This window comes from Scleropages formosus, chromosome 11 (genome assembly GCF_900964775.1).
Source record: "Scleropages formosus chromosome 11, fSclFor1.1, whole genome shotgun sequence".
NCBI classification, from domain to species: domain Eukaryota; kingdom Metazoa; phylum Chordata; class Actinopteri; order Osteoglossiformes; family Osteoglossidae; genus Scleropages; species Scleropages formosus.
The window spans coordinates 17,824,882-17,836,885 of NC_041816.1; the positions used below are offsets into that span (position 1 = coordinate 17,824,882).

Sequence of the window (12,004 nt, forward strand, 5' to 3'; positions counted from 1 at the left end):
TCATTCCTTTTCCTGTCCGGGGGCATCTCTACATAGAGACATCAGCACTGCATCAGTTGTCTGTGCCATTTAATGTGAAGGCGAGCACTTTCGCTACCTCCCGGATTGTTGGGCAGTAGGTACTTTTTTGGGGAGGCAACTGGTGCCAGCATGCCTGGGTGACAGCATGTCAATGCGCCCTTTTCCTTTGTTTATTGTCACAATGGGTCGACACACAAGTCTGTGTCATGACGCTGCCTCTACATCAGTGGTGCACTGCAGGCATCGGTCTGAGAGCAGAGCACCCCCTCTTTGAGTGCTCTAGCTTTAACTGACTTCAGGTCAAAAAGGACAAGAACAAATGCTCAGTTGGGCAGACTTACCTATAGCTGTGGATTGATGGTAGAGTAATTAGCTGTTCCAGATTAATAAAAGCCATGTCTGGAGGCTGAATATATTTCTCAAAATAATCTTTGAACACAATGTCTATGTCACCACGACGTACGAGGGAGGGCTACACTGCTCTGATCTCCTTGTGATGCTGTGGCAAAATTATTTATTTGTGTTCTTTTCTCGTATTTTTGTATGTCACCGTGTACTTCAGTTTTTTCTTTCTTTTGATTTATATATCAGCAAAGATTAAAAACGTTTCAGTTTTTGGTTAGGTTCTCAGCTGTTCATTAAATTAACAGGGACAGCTGAAAACGAGTAGATAAGGTAGGCACGCTGCTTTTTTCCCCCCGCTTTTTCTGAATTGCTTTCCAGACTGGTTGAGGGAGGAGGGTCACACATGTGTTTTAGATGTTTCACCTCAGAGCAGTAAGAGGAAGAAAGAGCATGGAGGCGAGATGTACTAAGTGTTTGGTACCTGCGGTGATTATCGTTGTAGTTGTGCCCCAGCCAAGGATTGGGTAGCTACCACTGGATACAGTGGCCACTGTGTGGGGGTGATAAGGACATGCACCTCCAAGAACAGATGCATACAGTGGGCATACTATTCCCTTCAAAGGGTTTTCTGAGCTGGTGATGGAGGGCATTTCCTGCATCGCCTTCATTTCTTCCTGTACTTCCACAATCAGGTTTCTCTGAAATATTCATGGGCAATGGTTTGTATGGTTAGGCTCCTTTATCAAATGAAATCTTGGCCACTGGCTATTAAGCCTGGCTACAAATGTGGTATTATTTACAGTAGAATATCCCCAATTAAGTCTCCTGAAGTTTCAATGACTCTTGAGCACTAAGATATCCTACAAATACCATCTTCCCACAATTTTATCTTAGAAAGGTATACTGCAATTTTTATGCGAAGTTTCACCCAATGTCTCCGTTAATGATTTTTTTTTTTTTTTTTTAGAGGAAAAAAATGCCTAATCTCGATTGACGAAAATAAGGAAGTGGCATTTCAGTGGAAATGTCAAAGCAATTCGTGATTCATGCTTTTGACCTTGCACCACTTGCAGAAACATTGTGGCTGTTACTGCTGTGAAACACACTACTGCTTATGAAAGTTAGTCATATATTTATTACCTGTAAAGGAGGGCAGGATTGACCTGGAGTAGATTAGTGATTTGACAACAGCCCTTTGGCCTAAGGGGTTACTGCCTTTCTTGGCTGCTGAATAAAAATTGTTGGGGCATAATGACTAGCATGTTACAGTGGGCGGGGAGAGGCCACTCTGATTGTCAGTGCCACTCATTGGCGAGCAGGTGTTCCTCTAAGAAAGAAGCAGTTTCTCTTGGCCTTTGCAACATTCAAGCCCTTGCTGCATCTCTGAGCAGATGGGAGAGGTTAACCCTCCCACAGAGGAGCTGTAGATGTGGTGGGTTGACTTGAGTTCTCTTGTGTAGAACCTGTCAGCCCAGTACAATTGTTTCATCTGCTAGCTCTGCTTAATCCCACATTTATCTGAATAGTTGATATAATGGACGTGATTGTTTTGAGTTTACCATAGGTACACAATCAACTTATCCAACAGATTAATGTAGCACACACAGTCACATATGATGGGCAATTTAGTATCACTGGTTCACCTGAAACATGTCTTTGGACTGTGGGAGGAAATTGGTTCACCTGGAGGATACCTACAGAATCATGGGTAAACTCCATACAGAATGTGAATCCATGTCCAAATGCTTGGCCCTTGAACTGTGAGGCACCTGCATTACCCTTATTTATCAGTGTGTTTGTTTTTGTTTTGTTGGGTGGACACTTGCGTTGAATCCAGGAAACAGTGCTTGTTATGAGGTCCTGCAGCAGCTGTTCTGCATGTCTGGAGTTGAAAGTGCCTTGAAAAAGTGGGATGAATGCAGGGCAATGAGGGTGAGGTTGGAGAGCAGCAGGGTCAGTGTGTAGTTAACTGCTGTCCATCCACAGGCTCCTAGGATAACGTCCTAGCACTGTCTTAGAGTTGTCGTCTCCTGGGTCTTCCATGCAAGTTATGCCTGCTTAGCACCCTCACAATAAGCTTGGACTAAGATGTGGATTTTCAAGACAGAGCAGCCATGTTGCATCATCAGCAAAGGGGTGGTCTTGTCCCAAAAGGTCATGAGGTTGATCGCGAAACTGCAAACATCTCAAGCGCTTTGCATGTCAATTGTTCCTGTTATCGTGATGTTAAAGACAGGCTTATTTTAGTCAAGCTTGTTCAGTAAACGGATGTGAGAGGAAAGGTTGTCCCTTGTATTTTGTTTTAAAGTGCTTCTGCAGAAGCCAGTAACCACATATGCTTGTGAAGTGTGTGTGGGCTCCAGAAATGGCCCTACTGTTTGGAGATGTCAGTCAGCAGGAGTACTTGAAATGCCTTGAACAAATTTACATGCCTGTTTTTAACCTAGTTTAAACTGTCAGAGTATATACTGTAAAAGTGTATTGGACAGGTGGCTTTTTGGTTATATTGAGGAATATGTAACCAATAAATTCTCATTCCTTAAGGGCTACTGAAAACTGTAGACCATGTGCAGGCTATATGATAACATTATCAATGTTGGCCTTTTTTGTTGGCTGGTATGATTCCAGGATTTGTTTAAAATCAGTAATGTTTTCTTTTTTTGGAATCCTGGTCTACTTCAACATGATTTACGCCGAAATAAACCCGTAGGATGGTTAATCCACATCTGAATCGAAATGATTTCTGTTTTTGGTTGGAAGCCCAATGTATGGTGGAAGGAAAGAGACAGAACTTGCTTCAAATGAGAGGATAGCTTGACAGTCGTTAGACATGCTGATTGTTGACCAGTGCAGAATGTGTGAAAAGACCAAGAGAAGAGAAGGAAACTAGTGAGGTTTACTGATCCACCCAGATGTGTGAAGATCACTCATTTTCAGAGCAGCTTCTCAGTAGTGGAGCCATCAGTTGGGCTTTTGGTGGTTTGCACGCAGTGGGACTAGCTTGGTCTAATTAGTGTTGTCAGAACCCTTGGAATGGCACAGTCTAGTTGAAATGGCCCTGTTCTTGTTTTTTTTACAGAAGGATTAGGGCAGGAAGCTGCAGCAACTGGAGAATTACCATTTTTTTATTTGTGCCAGTCTGCTTTTGGATGGTGTTTTAAGGACACAAATAAGACAGATGAAATGAAGAGTAAGGGTAACAAGGGACAGGGATGTGCTGAGTCCCTCTCATGCTGGCCTGGCTTGGCCCAGCCTTGATGACAGGATCTCATCAGCCACTCTGCCTTGTGTCCCCACCCCTCGTCCTACCAGAACAGTGCTGTTTGCTGCACCAGATCAATAACATATTTTTTCTGGGCCACATAATCTTTCAGTTCTCTTTAGTTTGTGTTTTCCAGGGCAGTAATTTACCATGTGGGTGGTCAATTTCAGATGCACTCCTACCACTCACAATCTCCCCCCATGACAGAACTGCACATGGGCACGTACACACAGATGCATAAATGTGCATGTGCCGCTGCAGTCCTGCTTGGTTTGCTACCCAACATCTCCACATGGCAAAAGGACCTGCAGTCCCAAGCTGCAAGCTTAACTTTCTCACTGAGGCTGCGTCTGCTGCATGGCAGAGTGCCGGGGGTTAATGTTTCTCACTGCAGGTCTGAGCCTCACTCTCCTATATTCTGGAAACAATCACAGTGCAGTTTTCTCTGCAAACAGTTCAAGCTTCAGTGCAAAGCCTGCGTGTCCTAAGTAACTCGCTTTCATTTTTTTTTCCTTACTTTTTTCACCACGTGCAATTTAAACCTGCCTCTTTTTACACTTTTGATCAGTTCATACATGTATCAATTAATTGTGCAGGTAATACGTGCTTTCGGCAGAATCACATGGTTGATATCCCATTTCAGTAATTAAATAATGGGCAGGGAAGAACAGTGAATTCCATATTGCTAACTTCAGTTATGACCAAGATCTGTTCCTTTTCATTTAGAGAATGTTTAGATTATTTTTTTATTTATTTATTTATTTATTTATTTATTTAAGATACCCTTCAGAAATAAATGAAAAGGATTTCCAGATGAATCATGAATGATTCCCATATATGCTGGGAGAAAAATCCTTTTGGAAGAACTACTTGCAAAATGTCAGGCTTCAGCATAAAGTGTTGTTTTTTTTTTTTCTTTTATTTATTTTTTTTTTTTTAACCAGTCAGCTTAGGTTTTAATGCAAACAACAATATATCCAGCATGCCAGAGGAGTATGTTTTATTACACTTAACCGAAGATTTTTTTTCAAACTCTAATTATTGTTCAGTTGGTATACGAATGTATTATTGCAATGATGTATTAATTTAGTTGCATCAGCTGACTGAAGGACAAAGACAGACTTGTAATGTGAAATGTATCATGACCTCAAGTATATGTCTGGGTCACAACATTAACCAGTAATGCTTGTGTTTTATGGGACTTTTGAGGGATTTCATTTGATTTGCTTTCAGGGGATGTATTTTCAACCCCTTCGCCCTCCTGTTCTATCTTCCTAATAAGCATGTACACTTCTATTCTTCAAGAGAGGGTCCTCATATGTCTCCTTAACAACAGGCCAGCATTAGCAGCAAGTAAGGAAGGAGGAAGACACACTGTTGACACCAGACCTGATAGTGCGGCATACAGTATGACTGGGATTAAAAACTCTCGGTAATTCAGCATGTTGTTTCTGACGTGTATAGCACCAGACTAGTCTCTGTGTTTCTCTGACCCGTGTACCCTGGGACACCCCTGACTCCTCCATGGAGCCCTCTCAGTTAACTTGTCCTTTGCTCGTGTGCTCTGTTCGGTGACAGGGTGGACCCCATCCCTTACGACACTCCCAAGCCAGCCGGCCACACGCGTTTTGTCTGCGTCTCTGACACACACTCACGGACAGATGGCATCCAGATGCCATACGGCGACGTGCTGCTACACATGGGTGACTTCACGGAGCTGGGCCTGCCCTCCGAGGTCAAGAAGTTTAACGACTGGTTAGGTAAAGACTTCATTATTTCCTATTCTTTGCCCTCACCCCTATTAACCTCCATTCCATCTAAGTACCATTCAGTGAGTCCTACAGTAATTCAATTAGATAGCTTTAGTTACTTTTGACGGCTGATAAAGGAGGTTGCCAGCTTTATATCTGCTTTCAGATAAAGAGAAACATCAAGCATGCTGTATATCAGCTGCATTTCTATCTGATGAGACGTGTGTTGAAATTCCACTTCCTGTTCAATAACAGGGTTTGCATTTGTGCAATGGGTGGGGTACCACATTTATTTAGTTTACCTGCTGTTATTCAATTTAAAAATTCTCCTTTTTCTGTTTTCCTGCAGTTATCTGTTATGGCTAATTTAATATGATGCTCTTTATTCTTCCTCTACTGAACTACCATTTCCTTGTTATATTGTTTATGTGGCCATTTCCCTTTCCTGTACACTTTGTAATTTTCTGTATTTTAGTTACTTTCAGTTGAAAAATCCTACACAGGTTTTCTTTCTTTATGAGGTTTCAGTTTGTGTTTTTTAAGTTTTGTCTGATATTCTTGCAAGGGATGATTGTGCTAGTATTCACAATTTTCAAAGAATTATGTGCTGTTGATATCAAAGAGAAGTTGTGCTTGCATCACTGACACAAGAGGAACACATTTCTTTTGCCATTGTCAAAGGAAAATTCAAAAGCTGCAGAAATATTGGGTAGAGCGGTTCATTCTCACAAAGAATTGGCTACAAGTGGAATTCAATTTGGACCCACACACCGACAATACTTCTGGCACTTCAGACATGAGTTATATTGATGGCTTGCATCTTTAACTGGAAATGCACAATTCGTCCCTCTCCCATCCCCTTATGCCTCTGTGTTCCTCCTCTTACTAAGTGGTTTCTTGGTCTCCATAGCAATGTCACTGACAAATGACAGATGACCCTTACGGGTGAGGAACGCCCACTTCGGAGTACAGCGTGCTCTGGTCATGTGTGCGAGTGCCTTTGATTAATATTTATTGTGCGAGTGCTCCCTCCTGCTGCTCTAACTGCTTTTGGGTGTTCTCCCCATTGAAGATGGCTGTCAGAATGGGACTCGGGGACCCCACCAGAAAGATGGACAGTTTAGTTTATAATGGGCTTTGTAGCTTCACAGTTTTGCAAAGATTAAAGCATCAGTCTGAGCTTGATGAGTGAGCCATAGTCATTAGCAGACGCATAAACATCTTGATATCTTCGGGTGTTATTCATAGCAGTAGGCTGGGGATAGAACCAATTGCATTTTTCCCAAATTAATGCCAGACTGCGCTATAAAATAAAATGCAGTGCCTATTTATTTATTCCACAGAAAACTGTTCAAAGTGGCTGATTGTAGTGAAAGGTTTCAAAGGTGCTGTGACAGGATGAAATATAGGACATTTGTTTCCCTGCTCACTTACTGTGTTCAGAGTTGCCCTTTACCCAAGTGGAGTGAAAAAATGGGATGTGCTCCGAGACACTCCGATTGGACGCTGCTGTTGAGGGCTAGTCCATGCATATCAGCACTGGGTGGGCACACACACTACTGGAATGTGCTCAGTGTGGGCCGAGGTGGCGCCATGCCCTCAGTGCTGGGATTAGGACCCCTGGCACCTGGCAGGACAATAGAGGACCCCGTCGGCAGCAGCTTCGCTGTCATGCCTGACCTTCCTCTCGTCCCACTGTCACCCCACCATGCCATCATGCACCAGGCATACCCTGCGTTGCACAAAACTGTGTGGTGCCAGAGCGCACCCCAATTTGTAGATGAACGGGGGAGGGGGGGTTTGGGAGGTGGGGACCAGTGTGTAACTAAAAAGGAGATGCCACTCCACACACTGCCTGTCTTGTCACTTTCAATCTAGCCACGAGAATCTCTGTCAGTTTTTGTCTGCATAAACCAATCCAGAAACAAAAGGAAGACAGATGTACACAGAAGGGTGTTCCAGTTTGTAAATGCTTAAATAGCTTTTGAGCTTGCTACATGTAAAGCTGTTGATTGAGTTTGATTAATTGTAACAACAGAAATAGTACTGATTAGTGCAGCATAGCACCTCTGTCAGCCTCTGCTTGATCATTATGATTACAAGACAGTGAGAGCAAAGTGGAAAAATTAGTGGTTTCAAAACTGCCACATTTGTGATTGTGTTTTAATAATGCTTTGTGATTATCACAACTGCTTATCACATCGCTTACTTTAATATGGAGGGAAGGCCTGAACAAAGGTGACCTCAAAGAGAGCTGTCAAACTCCTGATCTAGTGAAAAGATGCTGAGCTTGAAGTGATCTGTGTGCGTGTGTGTGTGTGTGCTGGGGGGGGGGGCAAACCCAGGTTTGGCATTTGACAACTACTTGTGTAAAACTGTTCCATTGTTGAAGCAAAGTGCTGAAGTAATGTTGCTAATGGTGTGTGGGGCCTTGTGGAGGCAGGCTACGATTTGGCCTGTTGATCATCATGTGGCAGATGAGCACTGACACTGTAGGAACCATAGCAGGAGTATAGGCCTTGCATTTTTTCACAGCAGGTGGGATTACATTGCTCACATGAAACCTGGAGCAGGGCCTACACATAACAATGCTCCTGTGCACACATCCCTCCGGTCATCATCATCTCCCTCCCACAGGAGCTTCATCCTCTTTGTCAGCCATGTACCCAAGTGGACTGGCCATTATTTAATCTTTTTCTCACTATTCCTGTCCTGCCCTCCCCAATGATTTTGCCTCAGACTTCAGATGTTGGAGGCAAGAACCATCCTAAGTGAGTGAAATATATGTGTGGTCCCATCCTCCTGGTGAGTTCCAGAATAAACAGCTTTTTATCCTTCATAGTTCACTTCTGCTTTAATTACCCAGACTTTAAAGGCTGAAATCTTGATAAAATACTTGACATTTTCTGTTTTTGAAAAATTGCATAGTGTTAGCACTGTGTTGAGCATTGTCTTGACTTGGATTAAACATTTTTAGTAGCACTGGAATCAAAATAATTTTTCTCCCCTCATGCCAGAACCTTTTTTTTAATGTACATCACTGATTGCATAGTTGCCACAGGGCAGCTGAGTTAGATGTGGTGGTCTTTAACCCATCCTGTTCTCCTAATTGGGTCGGACAACTTGTCAAAAGTGTCCTGCTTGTGTTCTGCTTTGATTGGCCCTGAAACTGTCTTGCACTGTCGACTTAACACTAAGAGCCACTCTGAGTCAGACGGTAATCCCCACGGACCCTTGGGAACAATGCTTGTTGACCTTGTTTGTGTCATGAACTTAAAACCAACATGGCGATGGAAATTCACTTCATATATTTAAATGTAAACTGTTCCCTGAATAATATATAAAACTTAAGCCTTTAGTGAATGTGCTTGAGGGGGGTGTAGCAGGTTTGGCCAGGGCCTACTCTCTGGTGGGTCTGGGGTTCGAGTCCTGCTTGGGGTGCCTTGTGACGGACTGATGTCCCATCCTCAGTGTGTCCCCCCCCCCCCCCCAGCCTTGCACCCTTGCCAGGTTAGGCTCCGGTTTGCCGCGACCCCACTTGGAATGAGCGGTTTCAGACTGTGTGTGTGTGTGTGTGTGTGTGTGTGTGTGTGTGTGTGTGTGTGTGTGTGTGTGAGTGTGCTTGTAAACCACCAGTTTTTGTGATGTGTATTTAAAACAGTCACTTTAATAAACTTTTAGATTCCTGCAACATATACTGTTACTGGATCCAGTTGTGAGGAGGATCCAGTTTGTTTTTGTTTTTTTTTTTTTTTTCTTTTCAAGGAATATTGAGCAACATGGTTTGACTAATTTCAATATAAGGGTTCTGCAAATTTATTTATATTACATTTATTCATTTAGCAGATTCTTTTCTCCAAAGTGGCGTACATCTCAGGAAAAAAAGTACAATGAGTGCGAGCATTTGTGCTTGGTTAGAAACATTTGGCTTTGGTCAGAAGTTTTATCAAAGGCCTTTCTTTTTCCACTGTTGCTGTATCCCAGCTAAGGTCTTTTGCCCCTCTTCCCATGGAGGCTCAAACTGTCTTGGTTCATTTAGATAGAAGAAAAAATTTTGTTTGGACCTTGGCGCCAAACCTTTCAGAAATCCATGCACTTATCCTAAATATACACAGTCCACTGGCTTGACATGGCATCAGCTAGACTCTGAACAGGTGGGGGCATGTAGGAGGTACACACTAAAAACACTCTCAGAATTATGATCTGGAATGCCACATGCTTTTGTTTTAGTATGAGGTTACCAGCTTGCAAGCAAAACATTTAAAGTAAATTACACAGTCAAATGTCATGGTTATGACAGCAGTATGTTAGCTACATGTAGCATCAAAAGCTTGTTTGTTTTTAATTGAACAGGACAAGCTGTGTATCTCTTTCGTAAGGCATTTGTCATATCAATGTGCAAAAATTCACAGGAAGAGGGATCAGTGGAATTTAGCTTTGTGCTGAACTGCCCTTTCCAGTTATGAAATTGTGGTGATTACGAATAGTGTATTTATAGGCGATTCATGTGATAATATATTGCAATAGCAGTGTGGTCTGAAAGGGTCTTAGATAAATGTCCTTTACCGAATCTAGAACGCCCCCCCTTCCTCGGCCTATGCTTCGGTTAGTACAGAGAGATTTTAATTGAATTCCCTTGAACCATGCAGATGGAGCAAGCAGTCATTTATTTATTTTGCTGCAGTTGCAAATGTTCAACACGCAACCAGAACAGACTGCATTAGTGGTGCAGCACAGGAACAGTCAAATGACTTGTTCCCACTTGTTTTTGTTTTATTTGTCTTTTTCCTCCTCCCACAGTTGTTTATAGAAAAAAATAAGAGGATCTGTTATCGACAGGCTCTGAAAATATGTTTTGATGGCTATAAAATGCTCAGAAAATTCCCTTCAGAGTCTGGGAGATGGAGTCAGTGGACCAATAATTGCGTTCCCCAGAATTCATTGCTGTGCCCGGACCATGTGGCATAAGCCAATTGCAGCTCCTGACTTTGTTTGGTGCAACGGAGGAGCCTCATGTAAATGGATATGTGATGCAGTTAGGAAAGGCCAGAGAGGATTTTGAAATTGAGAGTTGGCTTCTCCTTATTAGATTAGCGGAAGATGGTGACGGCGCTCCCCGTTCAGCTTTAATTTGATGGAGTTGGAGGGAAACTCGCGACCCAGGCTATCGCTTCTACCACACAGAGCCTGACACAAAGGCAGCCTGCCGAGTGACCGGAGCAACACTGCAGCTCCTGTGTAAGGTCAAACAAAGACAACGTGACTCCTGTTTTCACCTGAGTGTATTAACTGACAAGAAGCCTCAGAACCCCATTCTCCTGCACATGCTGCCCCCTCACTGTAATCCAGACATCAGTATGATTTCTCTTAAATACTTCTTAAATGGTCATATACTGCTTGTATTAACTAGAGTTCACCAATTTACAATTTTGTCTACACATACATGTATAGTGTTGTTTTTTTTTTTTTTTTTTTTTTTTTCTTTTTTTTTTTAAATATTGATCCTTTTGGCAATATTTCAGCCATGCATTTTTTTGTACATTTTCTTTCTGGGAAATTTTCTGCACACAAAAACATGGCTACACTTTTACAACATGCATTTATTTCCATTAAACATGGTCAAGCTCTGCACAGTCAATTTATTGTGTCATTGTACTATGAAAAGAGGAAGAAGTGAAGTCCTGGGCAGAGCACTCAGGCTTTTGATGTGTGAAGAACTGGCATACCTCTTTGATATAAGAGGTGGCCAGGACACTGGACCTTCCTTTGAAAGAGAGAAAGGTCAAACGAGAAATTGGAAAATGTTCAAGTGATGACTCTAATAGATGTTCTTTGTTATTTAGGTCAGCCTCTGCTTTTTTTTCTCTCACCCTGTACTCCTGTTGGAAGGAGAAAAAGTAGACAGTTTGTGGTGGTCAAGCAGGGCCTTTGCTTCTGGTTTTAATCTTTTTCATTGCCATGGACAGTATGATACCCCCATCTGCAATTTCTTTTGTGTTCAGTGAAAAGTTTTTCTGGGAAGCCCCGTGATCCGGGTGGCCCGAGGGCTCGTCTTATACATGGGCGTAATGGAGCTGTTGGACATGACAGCAGAACCTGAGGGGTGTACTGAGCCCTGACACCCCCCCCAGCACCGGTGTGCTGAGGGAAATATTCGTCTGTTTGCCCATCAACCCTTGGTCCGCCTCACCTGACATCTCTGGGAAGGCAGAGGAAGATGGGGCGGGGGCATTTGTGGCAGGATGTACAGAGTAATGGTCCCGTAATGGAAATTTTGGTCCCGGGGGAAATGTAGATGAAAGGTTGAAGGGCTGGTAAATTATCCAACATGGTCCCTCTGCTTTGCTCCTGCTGTGCTGTTAGCCTAGATGGCACTCAAACAGGCTTCATGTGTCTCTATACCTGTGGGTGATCCTGTGCAATTTTTAACCATTTTTAACTGCACTTTTGAATGCCCTTGTTTATTGTTAGGTACAGTAAACATTTTACAGCGCTTCAACTTGCAGTATGTTTGTTAGATTGTCAGCAAGGTATTGTGTAGTTAATAAAAAAAAAAAAAAAAAATTGCATTGTTTTCATAATAAATTTGACCTATATTTAACGATTCAGATTGTGGGACTTTATA

At 42.6% G+C, this 12,004-nt stretch overlaps 1 protein-coding gene across 4 annotated transcripts in view; it reads left to right on the forward strand.

The window, feature by feature from the left end:
• mpped2a (metallophosphoesterase domain containing 2a) overlaps positions 1-12,004 on the forward strand; it is a 38,504-nt gene that overhangs the window by 6,221 nt on the left and 20,279 nt on the right. For all 4 annotated transcript variants that reach the window (XM_018763121.2, XM_018763123.2, XM_018763122.2 and 1 more), the window contains exon 3: positions 5,207-5,388. In XM_018763121.2, coding sequence (XP_018618637.1) covers positions 5,207-5,388 — 182 coding nt within the window. The remainder of the gene's footprint in view (positions 1-5,206; positions 5,389-12,004) is intronic.